Raw genomic sequence first — 25,633 nt, 5'->3', positions numbered from 1 at the left:
ACCAACCAGTGTAGCCGTTGCCTTCGTTTGTATAGGGACTGAAACTATTTCTTTTGAAAATTTCCATAGTGTGCTTTCACTTCAGCGCAATCTTTATCATCTTGAAAACTTTGTCTACTGTAGTAAATTATTTTCTAAAGAAGAACGAATGCACGTTCGTTCGAAGTCTTTCTTCCATTCCTCAATCGGAATGGAAAGAATGCTTCATTTGGTTCAAACACATGCGAAGTTAATTTATCTGAATGGAAAATATTTTGGAAAACAATGAAACCTTATCGAAATTGAAAACATTTGTTTCTATTTGTCTATCTCAAAACTTAAGTAGCAACCCTCGTATATTAATTTTTAATAATTTTAACTTTATCGAATATCGAATGCAAAAATCGTCTTTTGAGTTATTAAACTTTTATGATATGAATTCAAATGTAATTTTTGAAATAAAGTTTTCTATTTTAAAACATCTGTTAAACACATTTTTAACTTTGTTAAAGAATATATTTTGGTATTTCCTATAATAAAGAAAAAAGATTTTCGAGCTACAAGTCATGAAACCAGGTATAAGTTTAAATATAAAATCGATTATACAAACCCTAAAATATTAAGTTTAGGTAGAAGGTAGTTAGTTCTCTCCGATCCTTAACATATACATACCTCCGAAACTAATTTAATTTTTAATAATTTTAACTTTATCTGTTTGGGAATATCGAATGCAAAAATCGTCTTTTAAGTTATTAAACTTTCATAATATTAATTTAAATGTAATTTTGGAAATAAAGTTTTCTATTTTGAAACATCTGTTAAATACATTTTTAACTTTGTTAAAGAATATATTTTGGTATTTCTTGTAATAAAGAAAAAAGATTTTCGAGCTACAAGTCATGTATAAATTCAAATATAAAATCGATAATAAAAACCCAAAAATATTAAGTTTGGGTAGAAGGTAGTTAGTTCTCTCCGATCCTTAACATAGACATACCTCCGAAACTCTAATAGAAATAAAATAATCTTCCAATTGATAACGTATTTAGTTTTTTTTTATAAATACACCATTACCTAAATCCATAATCCCAACAATCTGTTTCACGCAATAAATTTGATTTTTTGATGCAATTCGAATAAAGTGTGGTGTTAAAAACTTTGCCTAGTTTCTTTTTAATAATTGACATGCAAATATTCCCATTTGCTATTAATTCATGGGAAAATAATGATGTATGTCCGCTCGACCAGAAATTAATACTCGAAAGTATACAATGACGGCATGTAACTAAATATGTTGGTGACTTGCGTGGTTTCATTTGAAACGTGTTACAGGCATCATCGTTTAAAATTACGTGACAAGAAATAAAAACAGAAATAAAGCAAGTAATTGAGAGCAATAAATAATAATAGTAATTATATATTGAAAAAAATATAGGCGGGTTCGTGATCTGAACAGTTTTAACAGAAAAGGTTATTTTAGTCGTTTTATTTAGTAAAACTGCAGAAGTTAACAAACGGCATCAGTTGAACAGCTTGAAAAGGATAATACATTTTTGTATTTTACTAATTCCTAAAACTGGAAATATTCATCATCATTTTTATATTAGGCAGTTGGATAACTGGAGGACGTTATTCAAGCCCTTTTTTTTCAAAATAAAAAAAATTACCTACAAAGGCGTTCAAATTGAACCTATTTTGTCCCCGATTCTTTCTATGTACTTGCTGATTCGCTAGTCGCCATATCTGAGTATGGAGAATGAAAATATCTTACGAAGATGGTCCTAGAGGTACTTGGTGTTGATCTAGAGATGGCGGTAGCTGCTTGGAAAATACCACTGTATTAGAAAGTACACAATCTATACAACATGAAAATTTGAGAAGCCTTAACCCTTCCGATCTAAAAGCTAAACTAAATTCTACTATGGGTGAGACTGCTCCTTCGATATCAACAGTTAAATATTGGGTAGCGGAGTTTAAACGAGGCTGTACGCCCTTCGAAGACCAGCATCGCAGTGGTTGACCAAATGAGGGGACGACTACAGAAAATCTGAAGAAAATCCACAAAGCAGTACTGGATGATCGTCGATTGAAAGTGCGTGACCTAGCAGACATATTAGGGGTTTGAAACTGAAAATTTGGTCATGAGAAAGCTGTGCGCAAGATGATTGACGCGTTTGCTCACAATGAAACAAAAACAGCATCGTCAAAATGTTTCCATCGAGTGTTTGGCCATGTTTCATAACCATGGATGAAACGTAGATCCATCACTTCATAGTCGAAAAAAAAAGAACCATCAAAACAATGGACTGAAAAGGGACAATCGGCTCCAAAGAATACAAAGACCGTTCCATCTGAAGGCAAAGACATGGTGCCTGTTTTTTGGGATGCGCGTGGGATAATTTTCATTGACTAACTTGAAAAAGGAAAAAATATCAACGACGAGTATTTTACGAACTTATTGCAACGTTTGAGCGAAGAAATTAGGCAAAATCGACAGTATTTGGCCAAGAAGAAAGTGTTGTTTCATCCCGACAATGCACCAGCTCAAACATCCGTTATTGCAATGGCCAAAATTATTGAATCAAAGTTTGAATTGCTACCTCGTGTACCTTATTTGCCAGATAATTTTATCTTTTTTTTCCAAAATTTCTTTGTTGGGCCAGCTATTTCTGAGACCATTTTCGTATATATACAGTTTTATCTAAAGTTGTCTTGAGCAGTAGGTCGAAAAAAAAATTTTTTTAAACATGTGAGTAAAAATATTTTTCTAATAAATTCCTATCTATTGAAAAGTTACATCCTTAAATCAGAGCAGGTATATGGAACGCGCTAGACCCGCTTAGCGGGGCGTGGCAACGCTGGATTTCGTATCAAATATTTTTCAGTACTACCTGATTCTTTTGGGTACTAACTAAACTAAAAACCTATTTTTAAAGAATTTGTTTTCGGAAAGTTCGTACAATAATGAAACAATTTGAAAAAAAAACACTGAATAACATCATACAAACAATTTTTGCTTATTACTAAGTACCGAATTTTTATAATTTTATTAAAACATTGAAGCAACGTTACAAAAAAGTATAAAACATGAAAAAAGGGAATCTTAACCTAACATAAACTCAGTTTATGTCTTTTTTTGATGTTTTCTTTGTAAATAAACAATGAAAAATACATATTGAAGGTATTAATTCTTCTTAATTTTTTATAACAATAAAATGGACCCCTTCCAAACATTTTTTACATACGAGGGTTGCTATTCAAGTTTCTAGATTGAGATTGAGATTTGAGACAAATAAAAATAAATATTAATAATTGGATAAGGCTTTATTGTTTTTCAAAATATTCTCCATTAAGGTCAATAAACTTTTGCACTTGTTTTAACCGATTATAGAATCATTTTTTCCATTCCGATTGAGATACTTCCTATGAGTGATTTGATTGCATCAACCGCTTTTTCAAGTGTAGAAAAACGCTGACCTCGCAATTTATTTTTAATCTGCGGAAAGAAGAGGAAATAATTGGGTGCCAAACAAAGATTGTACCCATCTATTCGATGATTTGACTGATCAAAAACGTTTCTGTTTGAGCTGATTTGTGAAAGCTCGCATTGTCGTGGTGGAGAATGATTCTTCTTCTGCGATTGGTTTTCCTATTTTTTTCGAACACCTCTGACAAAAATTGACCTTCCACTCTAATGGAACGGTGTTGATGTCTCCAGTTATTCCGAAAATACAAGCGACCATTTGCTGTAGCACTGTAGCGACCAAAAGTCGAAGCGAGTTGATCGGTACATTGATGTTGGTTCAATCCACGTCGAAAGTCATAAAAAAATAGAAAATGTTTGTTAGTTAATTCCATTTTTTGACCAAGATGAATGTTTCAAGTATCTGTAAACAACTCAAATAACACTCGTTTAACAACACTTTCAAAGTACGTTCACCATTTTGTTACTCATTGTGATTTTCTTCTGTACATTCAAATTTTATTTTATTTCTATCTTTATTTATTTATTTTTTGTTTGTTTTTTAGTTTTTACAAGCTTTTGTCCACAAATTGTAACAGGTTTTTAACAATAAAGCATTTTGCTCTCGCATGTCAGATGTCAGATTTGACGTATTCATATTCATATCAATTTTCAAAACTTATGTAGAGATGGCAGTGTCAGATTTGACGTATTCATATTCATATCAATTTTCAAAACTTATGTAGAGATGGCAGTGTCAGATTTGACGTATTCATATTCATATCAATTTTCAAAACTTATGTAGAGATGGCAGTGTCAGATTTGACGTATTCATATTCATATCAATTTTCAAAACTTATATAGAGATGGTAGTGTCAGATTTGACGTATTCATATAAATTTTCAAAACGTATATATCAAGCCTCGTATTTATATACCTCTTTGTGTGTATTTGGATCCAAAATAATAGGTTAAATTGAATCTTCCAATTAACTTTACGGAAAACTGCAATTATCTCAGTATGGTTGAATGCTCGCTTTGTATGTAACATAAAGTTTATTTTTTATTTTTATTATTTCACAACATTTTGCATATGTTTGTTTAGATACGGTTTTGATAGTTTAAAGTTCAGGTCACCGAACCACTGATTAACTTTGCGTGAAGAGCACAGATCACCTATATTTAGATGGATCACGACAATGTTAATTGCTCTAACATAATCGACGTTAACTGAACATCTGAACTTGAACTACTGATATACAGAATATTTTCAACATATATTTTTAATTCCCTTCAGCTGTTCCACTAATTTGAGAAGTCTCGAAACTGGTGAAGTTAGAGTTGGCAACACTGCATTTGTAAATATAACTTAACCTCAAATACACGTCTCTTATCTGAGATGAGATACATGAGTTTTCTTGAGTGCCCTCAACATATTTAATTATATTAACAATGGCGATTGCTGGAGCTTCAATTCTTTATCAATCGGTAATTGCTCAGTGAAACTATTGAGTTTTTTTGTGAACTGTATGGTTTCCAATGTCAATTTGAGCTTTCAGGACTCAAATTTGGCGTTATAAAGCAAAAAAAGCGAAGGCAAATAAGAAAAAAGAAGACGCTAGTCTAAAAAGTGTTTAAACTAAAAAGCCGCTCTACCCATGAACTTTAACTACAATTTCTGCTTGATACTGAAGCAGATGATGACAATAATTTTCTCCAAATGTATAAAAAAAGGTTTAGTACATTATTAGCATCAAATCGGCCAAACAGGATACCGTAACACGTCCAGAAATTTCTGCTAATCAAAGATTTTCCAAAAACATTAATATGGGTGTCGATTTGGAAGATTTGACGTGTGCCATTGCTTCCCGAACATTGGAGGAACTGATAAAACATTATTTTTAGTTTCATTCATATAATCTCTAGATGCTACTATCCATAACCCTTGGTGCTCGCGATACAGCGCTTTTAAAAGCACGACAAAGTCTTTTTCCGAAATCCGTAGCCACTTTTCCTATTCCTTCAGCTCAGCACCGTCTATCATCAGTAAAGCAATGGACGTAGCTTCTAGCAGCAAATCAGCGGTTGCGGAAGCAACTCCGACTGCAGTTGAGTCCCTGCAATCACAGATTAGTGGTGCATGTTAAGACATATGCGTGCTATGATTTACAATGATTTCAAAGGTTGGTCGGGGCAATAGTCTTGAATTGGAAAAGGAAGGTCTACAGCAAATTTCTTCAAAATTTTTAACGTTATAATAAAACAAAAGTGACTACTGAGCCTCTATAAGTAATCAACGAAATATGATGAATATTTGAGAAAACCTTAATAGGCGATTGGCATGTCAAAACATGTTTGTACATAACAGATTATAGAAATTTTCACACTATAAGAAAGTGCCTTCACTACCGAAACCTATATAAAATTCCATAAAACCCAAAAGTCGTGAATTTATGGCTATTTAATCGAAGGGCATTATGCAGGGCCACATTATTATGTTATAATACCTTGCATTATAGTTTAAAGAGAAATTTGAATTTTGTAAAATTCAATTATAGAATTCAATTGAATTTATATTAAATCGATAGGATTAAAATTAATGTGGTGGAAGCTGAATTACTTCGTGACCTGCTTTCTTCGCAATTCTTTCACAAACGTATTTCTTTTGGAGAATTATAACTTTTGTGGAAATACGTATCGCACAAAAAGTCTAAACTTTTTCCTTTTTCTATTCTGTGGTAATTTATTTTGAAACTAATCATCGAAAAATATACAGTATGACAGTGATAATCTAGACTGGAATCCTAAATATTCTGCAGCTGCTAAAATCTTCATCAGACGGAGATTTCGTGTAACATTCTTTTCAACCATCAACCCATCCTTTACTGGGTGTATCATACCAAGTATCATCTATGTAGATTATCTAGCTGTATGAATTTTTAAAGGAAAAAATTGATATTCCATTCCATGAAGATTGTGACAAATTAAGCGTTCTTCAAAGTGCACTTCAGTACATCAGTTTCTTTTCGTGGTTTTTGGGATCTATGGAATTAAACCTAGTTTACACGAGGTTATTACTGGCCATGTATAAACAGCTTTTCAGCCAAGCTAGCGCTGGTTGCCAACTCTGGCTGGCGATAGCAGACCTCGATCCCTCGACCTCCGCGCCAGCCAGAGAAAATTCAACGATGAAGATTCTCTGAAATTCGCACAACTTCATAAAGATCAGGAGTGGGATAAGCGTTGTAGTGAAGCAGCTTTTGTTTGTTTTCTTCATATGTATCAATCAATTCTTCTCTTAATAATGCAGATATATTCTTTAACCATTTCTTTTGCCGCGATTTCATTATTTTTTAACTTCAAACGTGTGCACATCCGTGTATGAATGGCCTTATCTAACTCGGCTTTATTTATAATTTTTCAAACTGTACTTTCATAAAAGTTCATTGAACCTAAAGTCTCTTTTGATGAAAAGTATTTTTCGTGACCTCGTTCTACTAACTTCAATTATCGTTTTTGCCTCAACGGGCAAACATTTGCGCTGTTTTGTAGACATTACAAAAGACACTATCGAACTAGAATACACACTTTTTAGATGATTCGATGATTAGAAATGAATTCATACAGACAAAGCCGGTGGATTGATATATAATTCGACCCTGTTAAGGTCAGATATAAATCTAAAAGGAACCGTTTTTTTTTTGGGGAATGGATAGAGCTTTCTTTTTTTCTTCAAACTGTCTGACTGTTTGTTCTTTTTTTTCTTTTTACATCCTGGAACAGTAGAAACAGTAACAAAAACTACAACCCCAGCCCTGCTGAGGAGCAACTCCTATATAAGGGCCAACTTCAATGAATCCTTCCTATTTCCTCCCAAAATATACACAACGAACCTCTCTTAGAACTTTCTTAGATCGTGAAAAATTGTATACAACGCGACGTGAATAAAAAAGATTGTTTTAATTATTCGATGCAATCAGAATCCGTTTAAAAAATCACGTATAACATTTAGTAGTTTTGAGAAGTAACCATTTGGATTACGTTGTTTTTACAACCCCTTCTGCAGTCAATGAATCAACGTAAATGTTTATTTATATTAAACGCCCCGAAGTTCGTGTATTTTATTTGTAAACAGTGCTTCTTTTTTTACCAACCGAATAAATATTTTATACAGAATAATTTCTTACTGAATATTTTGAACATAAGGTGAGTTGAGTCTTCTGAGAAGTCGATCGGATCGAAAAAGGCTGTTTTTACAGTTGCCACTTTTAAATCGGGTCTGTTACGTGCTTAGTGTCAGTTTCTGGTGCGTTATGTCGTAAATATCTTACTTTGTTTGTATACTGGTTTTATTGTAAGTTAAACAAATTATTTATTATTAAAAATATCGAATCTGCTAAATACATATTTTCTTATTTTTTATTTACAACTTTTTGATTTCGTTTTTTACGTAAAAAACAATCACAAGGGATGTTCGAGTGGTGCCTGCCGTGTGGATATTGATCTCGAACTTCTGTAGGTTATAAAGACGTTCCTTGATAGCTGATTCCTCAAGAAATTGACGTTTTGGGCGTCTGCAGGGAATTCAGTGTTCATGAACCACGTCTGCCTGTCGAATAGGTCCTGCTGGATTAAGTTGGACAACTTGGAAAAGCATCTGCCGCTCCTAAACTTTTTTGTTTAATAGATCATTTTCAAAAGTTGGATCCGGTGGACCGTCTGCAGCTACATTACTTTATATGCTTTATTAACACAACTGGAATAAGGAACCGTCTATACCAATACATACCATACACTGTAAATTTTAAAGATAACTCTGAATAACGCTGCTTTGAAAATTATGAAGATGTAGATAAATAGAAAAAATTTATCAGATTTGTTTGTACCATGACCATAATTGTACTGGTTGACACTTTGAGTCACTTCTTGACATTAGGAAACGTCAAATTTTTCGTAACCTTCATATATAAGTTATGAAAAGTAGTTATGTAAAAATTTGACGTTCAAGTTTCAAAGAATAATTTATCAATTACTGTGAAAACTGACAATTATTTCATTTCATTTAACTCGTTATTTTATTCAATAGTATTTTGGGATTTATAAGATTTAAAAACAACATCATTAAAGACATTTTCTGGATGAATATTCTCTTGAACTTCTTGTCTAATGTTAATTTCATTTGCAGCTGTGACATGATTCTTCTTTTATTTTCTCTTCGACTTTCAACGTAGCCTTCGGCTACACTATTGGATTTCCATCTTTCGCGCTGCATTATTTTTAGAATGCCCCCTCCTGAGTCTACCAGGTAGACGCTGAGGAGCTCCTAAAATAATGTCCTGTGTATCCTTTAACATTACGGAGACCCAGGTACTGAGCAATTTTTGCTGGTTATTTTCCAATTATATTTGTACAAAAATCTGTCGTGCTTTACAGCAGGAGGTCTAATATTTCCATACTTTTGGAGGAGATCAAAAAGATATAAAACCAGCAATATATCCAGAAGTGACCACAAATTCGCGAATAACGCGTGTTTGCTTTCATCAAATGCGTCTACTTCTCGTAGGAACGTCTGTTCATCTTGCCTACAGGCTCCTGCAGTTCCTATTATCATTAACAACAAATTATAAACATATTGTGAATCAAGTCGTACTTTTGCAAATAGAAATATTTTGTCTTCAGCCTCTTTTATAAATCTGTCTACATTCTCGTTAAAATCTAAAATTTTTTTGCATGGTTTCCTCCTGACCTTCCCTTCAGCCAAGTCAAAAGCATAGTGCACCATTTTCAAAATTTTTGGTCAACCAAGTTGTATATCTGATTCGCCTAACTTGTTTTGACTTATTTTGAAGAATCGTTGTTTGCTACTTCTAACACCATTTGATTCCACATTAATATTTTCATTGTAATTGAAGATTCTATTAAATATTATAAAAGCGTGGAATTAGATAAAACGTTATACGTAAACACTCGTTGGCGCTACTTTTGGCAAATATTACGCTTGTTGAACAACATCCCTCTTTTCATAACTAGTTACGTAAATAACTATTCTAACATTTTAAAAGGTGATAATGAATTATTCAAATAACGGATCGAAGTAACAGAATGTTAAAAAATTCGTCTTTTTTTCTGGGGTATTATTCACAAATCTTCAACACTTCAACTGTAACCTAATCAAAATTGGAGGAAATATTGAAATGAATGTGGAAACAAAAATCAATACTGTGCATGATACAGAAACTCAAGGACGTTGAAGTTTTTATGGTATCTCTAAGTAGTTCTCAAAATAGGAACGAATACAATATGATATATGGTGGCAGATTTGAAAAACTTACAACTAAGAATAATTTCCACAGACCACAATTTTATCCTTGTCAAAATCACTAACGTTGTCATTATTCCGACGTTTTAAACTTTGTAAAAAGCTATTTATCAAGCAAAATATATAAATAAATAAAGAGCTAATCCTATTGTATACAAAAGCTTGTAATTTATTATATTTATGTTTGTTAGAGCCACATTAATACCAAAATAAGGGTAAGCAATAATATAAGTGGAATGAAACTTTGTCTAAGGGACATATGGAATCGCTTAACTTAGGAAGTTGCCTCCCGTCAGGGGACGATCAGTTTACAGTAAATCTTAACGAATACAATAGTAATTAGGAGCTGAATAGGTAGATTCTTCACATTAATATAAGGCAAAAATTAGGTAATCCGAAACGATACGTTAATGGAACATATAAAAAAAGGGTCACATTGTATAACTTGATCCCATCAGGAGTGGCGAGATAATTCATCATTAAACTTGAAACAATTTGTTGCGATTAACACAAGCAGGCAAAACTGCAATAAATAACAATATCTGTGATATTCGGCTTTCCTAAACAGTGATGCACATCGTTGGAAACCCGTAAAGTCATTTTTGAAACAAACATTAAACGCAAGTTGAATAACATAATACACAAAATTGTAAAAAGCTATTTCTAAGGCAAAGAATATGAATAAATAAAGTGGTTTCAATAATCCGACTACTGTTGGATGTCAAAACTATTAAGAACACATTATGCGTGTATACGCTATCTTAAATACTAAATCTTATCGTATATAAAAGCGCTATAATTAATTATATTTATGTTCGTTAGAGCCACATTAATACCAAAATAAGGGTAAGCAATAATATAATTGGAATGAAACTTTAAGTGTCTAAGGGACATATGGAATCGCTTAACTTAGGAAGTTGCCTCCCGTCAGGGGACGGTCAGTTTACAGTAAATCTTAATGAATACAGAAGTTGAATAGGTAGATTCTTCACAGTCACATTAATATAAGATAAAAATTAGGTAATGGAGCATAAAAAAGGCATTTTCCTATTTAGTTAGGTTCATTCTATATATAGTACACTGTTCAGATATATTTTAAGTCTACTGGTGTTTTAAAGTCGGTAAAAACATCTAAATTTTTAATCAAAAAAATGTGTTTTCACCAATTCATATTTAACCTTGAAATTAATTTTTGTTATAGTCGGCAACGTACATTATGAGCCAAGGCCAGATCCAGGATACCAGAGAAGATCAAATATGAGTCAAAGAGATGAAGTTCAAAAATTCGAGCAGGGCCGTATTCGAGTCCTACAGGAAGAACGTCTTCACATTCAAAAGAAAACTTTCACCAAATGGATGAATTCGTTTCTGCAGAAAGTAAGTAATATAATTAACAAAATTGTAGATAATACTGATTATTTATTAATTTAGCCAAGGGGGGGAAATTCATATTTTACTGATGTGAAGTCACTGTAGATTTTTAAAATAAATATAGAACGACTTTTCACACGATGACAATATTTTCACAAAGGTGATGAAATATCATCTGCAAAAATTTTACTTAAACCTGTTCAATACTCGAACGAAACTCTTTAATTGAAGAAATCGAAGAAAAGTTACGTAAATATTATTCTGAATAGTTTCCGAATGATTTTTAAGTAATTATTTGCTTTTAAAAGTGAAAATGCTGAAAAGTTACGTATACAAAGACCAAGACCAAGAATTAATCTCGTTATCCCAGAGGATACACCACAGAGCGGCTCTTTTCTATGACACTAATGCAAGGTGGATGTACCGAAGGATGAAAGGTACCGAATCCCTACTCAAGCGTCGCGAACAATGCTTGCGGGGTACTCACTATCCCCAAAGTTTCTACCGGTGCTTTTGACAAGACCCGGCTTGACTGCCATTATATCAGTGGTGCGAGATTAAAATGGGAAGGAATACCAAGGTGGCCGAGAGGGCTCAGGACTTAACGACCTTCAGCCCTGCTCTACCCAGGATTCGCAACCCGGTGGTGCAAGTAAAGCTTGTTAAGAGACAAGAAACTGCACCCGATGTAGGACTCGGTGCTATGTTACTAAACGATACGCCTCTGGCCTTTTCTATATTGATATTTTCATAATTTTTAAACTTTTAACATAAGCCTCAACTTGCATAAAGTTAGCGCAATACGTATTAACCATCTACTGTAAAGAACTTTATTATTACGAGGTTTAAAATTATTTTGGTTGTATAATGTTTACTAATTTGATCGGTACAAAATAATAAGTACTTTGTATTGTTTATTTTTTCCCGTGCAGAGGAGAGGTCATCTGGTTCATTGCACAATCAGAAAATTCTTGTGTAAATAGCAACCTCGTTTCTAGATATCTAAAATAGTTGTACACGTTTCAACAGAAAATATATCATTAGTGTACATAATGATTTATATATAAACTTAAAATTAAAGGAATGATCTCATAATATATCCAGATAAATTATTATCGGTATTATAATCATTATCAGAGCTTTAAAAATTGGTCAACACTATATGAGGATCATCCAGCATATTAGATCAGATTTAGTTAACGAACTATCCATCATTGATTTGAAAAAAATCTATTACAATATAGATTTAATTAGAAAAGAAGGTAAATAGGAAAAAATCCAGTTAGTAAGACAATCTTCAGGAGTTAGAAACAGTTGAAATAACTCCTAGGGAACTAAGACCAAAGAAGATCTATTGAATGTAGAAAAAACTCTACGAATACACAAACAGGAGTCTTATTGGTGGATTGCCACCTTAATTGACACCTGAGAACGTTTAGCAGCGAATGCAACGTGCAGATTCTGCAAGTATGGGATGAAACCTCTATCTACATTCTCTCGACGTGTTAAAGTCTTCTGTATTACCCTTAGGAACGTATGAAATAGAAGTTTTTTTGGCTGCTAGATAATTCCCAAATTCTGAACATTATGAAAGGAGTGGTATTAATAGATCAGTTGTAGACGCTGTACATCCCAAGACCCACAGCTGGAGAAGGGGACAAAATAGAACTTGAATCAAAAAATACATACAACAATGTAGATTGAAAAATACCAATTTTGTATTTCAAGTGTGGATCAGAGATGTAGTAAAGGGATCCGATGTCCAACAGTACCAGAATATGTATTGATAGACAACAACCATCACATCAAATGTGAAGAAACACAGCTACTTATTGCCACAACAAGTTATTGAAATTCAAAAACAATATTGTAGTCTATTGTAGAACACATCACTCTATTATCTACCACAACTCCTTCCTGAGAGGTAACCCTAATTAACCCCTTCCAAATCTAATCCTCAAAGAATCCAACGAACCTTACTCTCTATTACTAGCAGAGCTCAATCAGAATCACTCGGAGTAGCAAGCAACTTATGAAGATGATAACCAAGTTCGAGCAGTTCAAGCACAGTTACTTAACACCAGCTGACACAGAAGAAAAAATTGTCAGAAACCAGATTCACAAACGCAACATTGTCAATCAAAACCTACACTAATGCGAAAGTACCTGCTGCTGATGATCCTCCTTCAATAGACAGCTAGTTTGAAGAACTACAGAAGCTTGTAGACCAAGTAGAAAGTAATAACGTACTTGGGAATTGTACTAAACAATCAATGGGATCTTAATCTTGATCTGTGTATGAGGATGATATGATGTTAGTCTTTCCTGACCTCTTGTACGGCGCAGAGACATGGAAGTTCACAGAAGATCTATTCAAATCTTTGGAGGTGTTAGGTTTATCAAAGTTGGGTTGATAGAGTTACAAACAACGAAACTAGAGTTAGATTGCTTCAGTCATGTGATGCGCGATACTATAAATGATCTTCTTCACTTGATAATGGAAAGTAAACGGTAGGAGAAGCATACCCACACAACATCAGCAACTATAGTCGATATAGCACTCGCACTAATCGTAGTATTTATCTACAAACAGAATTCGATATAGAAATTCGAAAACTATAGAAATTAGATTTAGATTGGATAAGCTGGGGCATAAGGTTGTAAATTTACCTCGACTTATTGATCTATTGTGTACCTCGGACTCTTCAGCAGTCAGGCAGCAATGACTTTGTAAAGTGAGCTGCCTGTCTGTGTGCTATGACACAATTATTGTTTATATGAAAAGTGTTATCACTATAGACTTGGGTCAACGTGATTTTTGATATAACGACTCAATGTCCTGTATATATATATCCAATTTTTCATAATCTATTAAATTACAAATACAACGATAAAAACCATATAATTATACATCTAATTAATCGAAAGTTTCAGACGGTTGAAACTTATTGTTCATCTTAAAAAGTAGTAACTTTGTCTGTAGTTAATTCTGTTTAAATACCATGAATTATTGCTCATTGTAATAAGTGAAAGGTGTAGTTAAATACTTTAAAATTTAATCATGTTCAACTAACATGGAAGAGAAAAGAAAATTCTTAAGATGAGAGTTTGCAATGGATCGTAAAAGAACTTGAGAGGGAGTAGCCAAATTACCAAAAAATTGGAGGATTGTGTCATAAAACCAGGTGACCAAACACCGCAACTAATGATGAAAAATCCTTTAACGAGCGTTTTAGACCCATTTCTGTATCCGATATTCGCAGCAGACGTTCCAACCACAAACTACACCTTCATAGTATCCTTTTCAGATCTAGATCCAACTGAAGCTTCAGAAAAAGTATAAAATCATTTAAATTCGTTACAAAACTAGTTCAATCAGGGGAAAATTCACGCCAATGCCATTAAATCAGTGCATTTACTGTTTGTTCACAAATGTCCATCAATATTCCCATTCCCAAAAAAACTGCACTGGCTACTTGACAAACGATCTCAACTAAGACTCGTACATAAATTGCTCGTCTACAAAACTCCATTCATATCAATTAGAACTATGAGGAGTCTACAGTAAACCTTCAAGATACGAAGATACCCCAAACACTTCAATCCACAAGCCCCTTGGTAAGTTACTAACCAAACAATTCACAACGATCTGAACATTTCACTAATCAAAGATGTGATAAGAACTTTTCCACAAGATACAAAAATCGATCCAATGACAAGACTAGCAAAGAGATATGGTCAGAAGATTTCCCACAATAAATACTCTTCCAGTACCATCAATGGATGGTTCCTAGCCCACTTGTGCACTAGTCCCATCATGCATCTGATTAGTTTACACTATTCTACAATTAAAATTACTGTCTGGACAAAACTGTAGCGCCTATAGACTCTAAATTTGTGATCCTAGTAAACATTTTGATAGAGAGTGAAGAAATTGAAGATACAGATTGTATTGAAGTAATGCTGACGCGGTTCCAATACAGTTTTCCTCTCATCTTCGCACGGAAAAAAGGAGATTTTTAGAGAGTGGAAATCCCGCACTACCTACCATCTCATTCCTCGAAGGAAGTGTCTTTGAAATATTTTTCTTTATGAATAAAAAAGCCTTCTGTCTACACGCGCATGACCGTCATTACAGTACAGTTAATACTTGAAAAATTCCGCTATAGAATCGACCAATATCGCGGTAGATTCTACTGATAAGAGATAAGTTCATTGTTTTTACCGAAAAGAGAAATAGAGGCTTAACTGCACCAAAAATCCGCGTTGAAGTAAACAAATAAACAAACAAGATAAAACGGATGCAGTAGGCTTCGAAATTGAACTGAAAAATATTTTAAAAAAGCTCTTAGTACCGATGTGTCCAAGTTTGAGCTACTCGGTTCAAAACGAAGAATTTATATTCGACGTCCAAGAAAAGGTGATGCCAGACTGTGCAGTCCCAGCAATCAAGCTTAATGATAGCTCAATTATGATCTGGGGTTGTTTTTCTAGCCATGGACCTGACAATTTGATCGAAATTATGAAAAAGGAACAGTTCAAAAAAGTTTCTTCGAGCTGGCGATTTATTAGAGATGGTTTCAATTTCCAACAGGATAATGACCACAAGCATAGTTTCGAATTATGCAGATTTTGTTTGGAAGAAAAAAAGGAACGAGGGGGGGTTAATAAACATGGTTTTGCCTCTCCAGAGCCAAGATCTCAATCCCATTAAACTTTTGTGGAAAGAACTTGATAGGAACGACCGTAATTGTGGACTATCCTCAAGAGAAGAAATGTTGGATGCTTTATGCGAAAGTTTGAGCGATATATCACAAGACACCATCAACAATTTAAATGCCCGTATGGCAAAACTTGTGAAAAAAGTCTTGGAATGTAAAGAAATTGAAATTGTTGGAATTGTATTCAATTTTCCTACTTTAATTAAGGTGGTCTTAAACTAATTTTTAGTAAACATGATTAAAAATAAAATGATATCGTTATCATTCTCTAAATATGGTAACGATGTTGCCAAAAGATCAAGGTTTACAAAATATTATCTACTTCTGGGTGTAACATTTTTAATGAATATAGTATCGTTGAATTACTCGAGGTTAAAATTAAACCTGACAAAACGATTACTGTTTTCTCATCTCTGTAATAATTGTATTTATTATGATTGAACTTTATGCCATAACCATGTTTATGAAAGGAACATAGCTACTTATATTTCAAGAACATATGAGAGATAAATCATTTTTCAATAATGATAATGTAGATATTGGAATTTCTTGAGATAATATTCTTATCTCATCCTTGGGAGGATTAACTTTTTCATTTTATTAAAAATGGAATTGTGGTAGTCTGTTTTCGCCCAATATACGAGGACTAATCCCTTTACTTTAATAAAACCCAGGAGTTTGAACCAATTTTTCCATTCCGATTGAGATATCTCCAAAACATATTAAGAAGGGAAAAAAAAAGAAAGGGCTGTACGGCGGATGACCCATCAATTCGATGTTTTGACTGTTCGTTTTAGTTTGAACCGATGTTTGAGCTCGAATGGTCGTGGTGGAGAATGTTTCGTCTTCTGCGACTAGTTTCCCTGATTTTTGGCAAACGTACGTTGCTTTAAAGAAAAAGTAATGACATGTCCAGTTATTTCGAAAAAAAAGGCGACCATTTACTTCGAAGTGATTCGTGCGCGAACAATTTTTGTTAGATTCGGCTCGTTATGAAAGACCGATCGAGTGGAGATTATTGTTCAATTAATTCGAAGCCTGACTGCGTACGTTAAGCTGATTCAAGAAAATATCTTTACGCGATTTCCCCTGATATTTATCTTTCATAGCCTCGCATAATTATGGAACTAAATTAATATAATAAGTACCCAATACACCTTCAGCTTCCCGATAAATGCGATGATCATCCAGTGCCATTTGGTGAATTTTTTGGATGATCTCCACCGTATGCATGCGAGGATGGTCCCAGAAATACAAGGCCTGACCTAGAGATAGCCGGTATTTCTCTAACTTTAATGCGATGATCATCCAGTGCCATTTGGTGAATTTTTTGGATGATCTCCACCGTATGCATGCGAGGATGGTCCCAGAAATACAAGGCCTGACCTAGAGATAGCCGGTATCTCTCTAAATTTAATGCGATGATCATCAAGTGCCATTTGGTGAACTTTTTGGATGATCTCCACCGTATGTATGCGAGGATGGTCCCAGAAATACAAGGCCTGACCTAGAGATAGCCGGTACTTCTCTAACTTTAATGCGATGATCATCCAGTGCCATTTGGTGAACTTTTTGGATAATCTCCACCGTATGCATGCGAGGATGGTCCCAGAAATACAAGGCCTGACCTAGAGATAGCCGGTACTTCTCTAACTTTAATGCGATGATCATCCAGTGCCATTTGGTGAACTTTTTGGATGATCTCCACCGTATGCATGCGAGGATGGTCCCAGAAATACAAGGCCTGACCTAGAGATAGCCGGTATTTCTCTAACTTTAATGCGATGATCATCCACTGCCATTTGGTGAATTTTTTGGATGATCTCCACCGTATGCATGCGAGGATGGTCCCAGAAATACAAGGCCTGACCTAGAGATAGCCGGTATTTCTCTAACTTTAATGCGATGATCATCCACTGCCATTTGGTGAATTTTTTGGATGATCTCCACCGTATGCATGCGAGGATGGTCCCAGAAATACAAGGCCTGACCTAGAGATAGCCGGTATTTCTCTAACTTTAATGCGATGATCATCCAGTGCCATTTGGTGAATTTTTTGGATGATCTCCACCGTATGCATGCGAGGATGGTCCCAGAAATACAATTCCTGACCTAGAGATAGCCGGTATTTCTCTTGTTTGCTTGGAAAATACCACTGTATTAGAAACTACAAAATCTAAACATGTAAAAAATTGATCATCGTTATGTGATACAATACTTTACAACCGAAACAAAAAAAACAATCCAAACAATGGCCTGAAAAGGGTAAACCGGCTCCAAAGAAGGCAAAGACCGTTCCATCTGCAGACAAGGTCATGTCGTCGGTTTTTTGGGATGCGCGTGGCATTATTTCCATTAACTATCTTGAAAAAGGAAAAACTATCAACGGTGAGTATTATGCGAACTTATTGCAATGTTTGATCGACGAAATTAAGCCAAAATGGCCGCATTTGGCTAAGAAGAAAGTCTTGTTTCATCAAGACAATGCACCAGCTTACACATCCGTTATTGCAATGGCCAAAATTGATACAAAAACGTTTTAATTGCTACATCATGCACCTTATTCGTCAGACTCAGCACCCTCAGATTATTTTCTGTTCCCAGACTTGCAAAAATGGCTTGGTGTCAAAAGATTTTACAAGAATGAAAAGGTGATTCTTATTATTAAAAGGGTATCGAACTTATTGAGCATCACTGAAAAAGTGTATAGAGCTAAAAAGAGATTTTTTTCTTCTGGGAACATTCTCGCATATATAGTTTTTACAGAAAATACGTCGCCTTAAGAGCTTGGAAGTTGTGAGAACACTAATATCTGCTATTTATATTAAAACATTGGACAATGGTTCACATTTTCATGTCAATTTCTAATGAAAGGTATCTTGGTTCATTTTCATTTGGTTTATTGCGGCTCTAGATGAATCAGAGCTTGTTTTTTATAAAAAAATATAATTTTTAGGCCCGCATGGAGGTCGAAGACTTGTTCGTAGACTTGGCAGACGGTAGAAAACTTTTAAAATTACTAGAAATAATATCTGGTGAAAAATTAGCGAAACCGAACAATGGAAAAATGAGGGTACACAAAGTCGAAAACGTCAACAAAAGCTTAGCATTTCTACATACAAAAGTCCGCTTGGAAAGTATAGGAGCAGAGGATATCGTAGACGGAAATCCCAGACTTATTTTAGGTTTAATATGGACAATCATTCTAAGGTTTCAGATCCAGGAAATCGAAATTCCAGAAGTAAGTGTTTTATCACAATTTTCTCACATTTCAATTAATTAACAGTATAAGGTTCTAAACAATTGATACCCTGTTTGACTTCTACGATTTGTATCACGCGGTTCACGGATTGAACCGCGTTGGAAATTTGAAAATTCTTGACGAGTCACCCCTTTTTCCTGGTTGATTTCAAGGCCACAATTTGCCTACTCCTTAGAATTTCACAGAGAAAATGAAAAGCTGAAACAAAAAAAAATATCAAATGATTAAATCAGAAATCATTAATCATTAATAGTTCTATTGTTCATAATTCTGACCGCGGAAACCTTTCCGAACGTATTTGTATTCTCTTTATTACTGTTTTATATTTTGTCTCTTTCATTTTCGGATACTTCTCGCTGTTGTTCATCTTATTATTTCTCTATACCTCATAAATATCCAATACAATTTTTTTAGGATGAAGACAATGAAAGTTCGGAAAAGAAATCAGCCAAAGATGCCTTATTATTATGGGCACAACGTAAAACACATGGTTACCCAGATGTGCACATTACAGACTTTTCTTCATCGTGGCGAAACGGTTTAGGTTTCAACGCGCTCATCCATTCTCACAGACCTGATTTATTCGATTTCGATTCTTTAAAAAATGGCAAAAACATCGACAACTTGAATCATGCATTCGATATGGCACAAAACGAATTGGGCATTCCTAGATTATTGGATGCTGAAGATATCGATACTTCAAGGCCCGATGAGAAAAGTATAATGACGTATGTAGCTTCATACTACCATACATTTGCAAGAATGAAACAGGAAGAAAAGTCTGGAAGACGTATCGCAAAGGTATGTACTGTCAATAATCAAATTGTGTCTAACTTTAAAAAAAATTGGAAATTTGGAATATTGTCAACTGGATCCAAACTGTTGTTGCTTCGTACTGGAATTTTATTTACATTCTATTTTGTCTATTGATTATCCTTATTTTCGAGGATTCAATTATTATTATTTAAAACTATTTAGTGTATAAGGTTATAATCGGTGAAGATGAATTTTGATGAGGAAATAAACGGCTCTGAACAATAAACTTGAAGATGCTACACCAAAACCAGGAAATAACCAGGAAAAAGCTGAGATAAAAGAAAATTCAGAATAAGATGGCATGCCACAACAGATGATGATGAAGAAGATGAAGTAATCAAGTGGAATCCAAACTAAAAGAAACACGAGAAAGTTCATTCACAAATATAAACCTTTTGATGAGTCAATATAGAAACCAATAAAAACTCACCTCCAATCATAAAAAAACAAATCTTAAATGGACCAGAAGCGACGAAAAAATACTCAATTATTTGGCATAAGTATTGACCCCAAAGAATTGGAAAGAAACTTGAATAACGTTCCAATGAATAAACCACTAACGATGGGTGAGGTTCAACAAGAAGAAAAGCACCTACATAGACAAAATAACCTCATCAATGATTAGGAAATTTCCAATCAAAGGTGTTGTGTTGATGACTCACATACTAAATGTCATCCTAAGACTAGACAAAAACCCAAATGAAGTTACAGGACCTTAAGTCTTTAACCAGTCCAAAATACTGGAAAGCTTACAGATACAATGGATCGATAAACGGATCCTGAATAGGATAACTTGGTTATCGAAACGTTTTATTACATCCCGGGGATTCCCTGATATTGTGCACAGCGCTAGGTTTCCAAATATGTCTGAAATAATGTTGAGTTTCTTGTTTGGTGCGGGCGCATTTCTATCCCGTGAAGAGAAACGAGTACCAGGATTTACAGCTGCGAAAGATCGCTCAATACTTCTACTGAGTGATAGATTTCAAATTAAAACCACTATTAGTTTATAAAACCAAAAATCCAAGAGAGTTTAAAGGGAGTCTAAACATGGGTAACTATGAAAATTTTCCATGATTGATTCACTCTGCTGGTCTATTAAATGTTATTATGAAATAAAAAACTTTAACAAAAATCTACAAGCCACCCAACGAATTTATCCGACTTAACAACATGCATTCCAGTCGAAGTGGTTTTGGAGAATGGAGAAGAAAAGAATTTTGGAAAAATTACAATATCCTAAACGCTGTAAACTTTTCTTGAAATAAGATAACAGAAAGATGTTTGAAAGGAGACATTTGACACTCTGTCTATAGATGAAATGGTGGGATTAGCGGACAAAGACGTCGAAGAATTAGTTCAAGAAACAGCAGCTTATTTTCAAACCAGACTCTTCACAAAGACTTGAAAATCCCTTACATGAGTCAATGAAAACATTTCCAACAACTTTCCAATGAAGCCAGGTGTATATCAAGGAAGCGTTCTCGGACCACTACCAACTAACAAAGGCACCACCGTCATCCCAGACAATTAAATATTATGTAGAAATGGCTAAGAGACCAGAGTCCTCCAAGAAATTCCACGAGTTACCAAAATCAAAGATGTAATCGCAGATCAAAGTAAAACACTGCAACCTACTTTCAGAACCCCGATTGGACAGAAGACTCGAAATAAATTGGCCCGTTGGCTTGAAAGATAATTGAAGAGCTCAACACCTCACAAGCTATTGTAAAGTTTTGATTGCCAATAAAAGAAAAATTAAAAAAAAATGTTTTATGTATGCCCGCCAGCTAAAAACTGTTCCAATTTGCGTAGCTCTTTATTAACTAGGTTGGAATTTCTGGAATCGTTGGTGGTATTCATACTGAACACACTGTTTTTAATACCACGACGTCAACACTCACAATATGTCTTATCGTCTTCAGAGACTCAAGGTTAACAAGAACCTATCAACTTGTTTTATACAAATTTTTCCCACCAATAAACCTTCTCCCGCGAAAATTCCCTCGAAAAAAAATTCCTTGGCGGGAATCTTTACATTTATTCCCTAACGACTAAACTAAAGAGTGGTCTATGAGGAATCTGAATGTAGTAACTTAAAAAGTGACATAGGGCCAATTCCTTACAGCCCACTCTAAAGTTTAGTAGTCAAGGAATGAATGTGAGGATTTCCGCTGGAATTAATTTTAACGGGAGAAGGTTTATTGGTGGTAAAATTTTGTATAAAACAAGTTAATAGGTTTTAGTTTACCTTCAGTCTCTGAAGACGATAAGTTGGTTATCGAAACGCTCATATCAGACAGTGTAATTGTGAGTGGTGGTGTAAAGAGTGTTAATATTCAATAGTGATAATTCTTTTGGATTTTCACTATGGTTGAACCATTTTCCTATGCTCCCTTACTATCCTCTCCCCTACCACAGATTATTTCACTTTATTGTACTACCCTTTTTACATAATAGATTAAAAACACTGTTGATCTATAAAATCATTTTTTGTTTTTTTTGTTTTAGATTATAAAACAAATGATAGATGCCGATAAAATGAAATTAACATATGATAAACTAACAACAGATCTACTAGATTGGATAAAATTAAAAATAGTTGAACTGGAAGACAGACACTTTCCTAATTCTTTAGAAGGAATACAAAATCTTTTATTACAATTTGGTCATTATCGTACTCAAGAGAAACCTCCAAAATATAAAGAAAGGAGCGAAATAGAGGCTCTATTTTTTAATATAAACACCCAGTTAAAAGAACTAAGACAACCTGCGTTTTATCCTTCCGATGGTAAACTAGTACAAGATATAGAGAGATCTTGGGATACTCTAGAGAAAGCAGAACACAAGAGAGAGGTAGCTTTGAGGGAAGAATTGTTGAGGCAACAACGTCTAGAGCAGCTTATGTATAAATTCGAAAAAAAGAGTATTTTACGAGAAGGATATCTCAAAGAAATGATCCAAGTATTATCAGATCCTCGTTATGGTTCAAATTTAATACAAGTTGATGCGACTCTAAAAAAACACGAAGCTATTAGCGCTGACATCTTAGCTAGAGAAGAACGGATACATGATCTGTCGCAAATGGCTAAAGAACTTATCGACGAAAATTACAGAAACTCTTCTAGAGTGAAGGAAAGGGAAAAAGAAATTATCGAACAATGGGAAGAACTCAAAGGTCTATTGGAAAAACATAAAGGGAATTTGAATAAAATGGGTAGCGTGATGTCTATCATTCGTGAAATAGATTCTGTCCTTACTAGCACCGAACAATTGAGAATAGATCTTTCTTCTACTGATACCGGAGCACATTTGGTAGCCGTGGAGGAATTATTACACAAACACGCCTTACAAAACTTGTTAGTAACTTCGTTAGGTGAAAACGAAAGCTGGTTGAATAGAGTAGGACAACAAGTAGCTCAACAGAATCCAAAAGGTGAAGAAGTATTGAAAAAATTAAAGGAATTAGGTACAGTCTGTGAAGAAATAAGGGTAAGCTCAAAATATTATTCCAATAATTTCCAATTACATTGCTCGAATTTGTTTCCAGGGTTTAAGTGCCAAAAGAAAAGCCTTATTGGAGGAAGCAAGAAATTTTTATCAATTTTTACAAGATCAAGAAGACGAAGAGGCTTGGCTAATAGAAAAACAAAGGATTTGTCAAGCAGGCATAATGGCCAAAGATTTACGCGGCGTTATATCATTACAGCAAAAACATAAAGCCCTAATGGACGAAATAAAAACTAGAAAGAATAAATTCGACCAGTTAGGTGCCACAAGCAAACAACTAATATCGGATAATCATCCCAGATCGCTGGAAATACAACAAAATTTGGATAAAAATAAGAAAAATTGGGAATTACTCGACAAATTGGCTAACGATAGAGCCAAGCAACTACAAGACGCTGCCGAAGCGTATCAATTTTACGCAGACGCAAACGAAGCGGATTCTTGGTTACATGAAAAACTTGCTCTCGTTAGATCTAATGATTACGGTACTGACGAATTAAGTGCTAAAGCGTTGCTACAAAGACATAGGGACTTGGATGGAGAAATAAAAGCATACAGCGGTGATATTCAGAGTTTGAACAGCCAAGCTGATAGGCTCATCGCATCCGGCATCTCCACACTAGATTTGAATAACGAACCAGAAGTTAGCGAACCTATAGAAGAAATTAATTATGAAGAGAGGTAAATTAATTTTTTTTTCTAATGCTTTTATATTTATTTAAACTATTTCCAACAAGGGGATGAATTTTTACACACTTACACTAGTCACTATTCATAATAATTAACTGATCATTACTTACATACTTACATAATTTATTTAAATTATTTTATTATTTATTATTTCAATCCGTTTACTATGACACTCAATTATATACTGACTTTTCGCTGCTAAACATTATTTAATTGTTCGGCATCAAGTTTCAATTTCCTAGAAATTGGTTTTAAAAAACAATATAAACAAATTGCAGCTGTGATAAAAATATGTAACAAAACTGTTGCATTCGCCAATGTATAGACCAAACAGAACCGGTTTCACGGTCCATGTCGTGGATGAGATCATAGCATTGTTTAATTGTTCCGCATCAAGTTTTATTTTTCTCAGAATTGATTTTATAAAACAATAGAATCAAATCGCCAATGTGATGAAAACATGTAAGAAAACAAAGAACTTTTACAACCTTTTTAATCGAGGGCGAATCTAGCTAAGAAGCCATCGAAGGACCACCATATTATAGAACGGGAGGGATTGGACCTATTATTGTCCGCTGATTACTGCCTTTTGGAGGACTGAAAGAGTATAGAAAGTATTTACAATTCATGGAAAAATCTTTGGGTTTCCATAGTCATTTTCTTTGAGAATTCACCAAGCGATAAATAGTTTTGCAAAAATTTGGTGAAATTTCACTAGAACTGTACAAATAATAGTTTATGGTGAACAGCGACTAAAAGTGATCCACCTGAGTCATGTACAAAGACGTCTAATAATACCCTATTTTATTTTTCAGAATGTTACCAACTGAAGTTTGGGTAGATGAACCTATAGAAAAAACAGAATACAGAGTAATTACAGAAGAAAAAAAAGTACCTCAAGTTAAAGCACTGTACCCATTTAGCGATCACGGTTTGACAATGGTTAAAAACGAGGTGATGTTTCTGTTGAATAAAAGCAATCCTGATTGGTGGTGTGTACGCAAAGCAGACGGAACTGATGGTTTTGCACCAGCAAACTACGTAGCTGAAATCGAACCAAGAATTATTCACATTAATATAAGGAAACCAGAGGTAAATACCAAACAATCGTTTGTGATCCGAATAGAATAATCTACTGCTTTTTTTCCACCCTATATACATTCTCATGGGAATTATAGTAACATCCTAAAGGGTGTGTTACCATTCCATTTATCATAGTGTACCAATCACTGGTAGTTTTTTTGCTTATCTAGATGTTTTAATGTGACTTAGTTCTTTGTTTTTTTATAAGCATAATATTCAAATTCGCATTTACTTGGTTCTACAAACTTATTTTTGATCTTCTTTTTACTCTATTTGCAACTGATATCTATTCTATTATTTTTTATAATGTATCCTCACTACGGTTTTCATAAATGTGTCTATACTGTCCAAGTTTGAGTGCCTTTATTTATATTTTCCAATCATATTTTCATACAATCCATAATTAATTAATATTCATGC

The 25,633-nt window shown here is 34.1% G+C and overlaps 1 protein-coding gene across 3 annotated transcripts in view; it reads left to right on the top strand.

Annotated features, from left to right (window-relative positions):
* Positions 1 to 25,633, top strand: part of LOC130902346 (spectrin beta chain, non-erythrocytic 1) — a 79,549-nt gene that overhangs the window by 15,849 nt on the left and 38,067 nt on the right. For all 3 annotated transcript variants that reach the window (XM_057814435.1, XM_057814434.1, XM_057814436.1), the window contains exons 2-7: positions 10,962 to 11,137; positions 18,809 to 19,093; positions 19,529 to 19,915; positions 22,442 to 23,422; positions 23,481 to 24,121; positions 24,946 to 25,222. In XM_057814435.1, coding sequence (XP_057670418.1) covers positions 11,018 to 11,137; positions 18,809 to 19,093; positions 19,529 to 19,915; positions 22,442 to 23,422; positions 23,481 to 24,121; positions 24,946 to 25,222 — 2,691 coding nt within the window. In that variant the 5' untranslated portion in view covers positions 10,962 to 11,017. The remainder of the gene's footprint in view (positions 1 to 10,961; positions 11,138 to 18,808; positions 19,094 to 19,528; positions 19,916 to 22,441; positions 23,423 to 23,480; positions 24,122 to 24,945; positions 25,223 to 25,633) is intronic.

The sequence above is a fragment of the Diorhabda carinulata genome, chromosome X (genome assembly GCF_026250575.1).
Source record: "Diorhabda carinulata isolate Delta chromosome X, icDioCari1.1, whole genome shotgun sequence".
NCBI classification, from domain to species: Eukaryota; Metazoa; Arthropoda; class Insecta; order Coleoptera; family Chrysomelidae; genus Diorhabda; species Diorhabda carinulata.
Note: the sequence above shows the minus strand (reverse complement) of the source record. Positions and strands in the feature narration are given on the sequence as shown.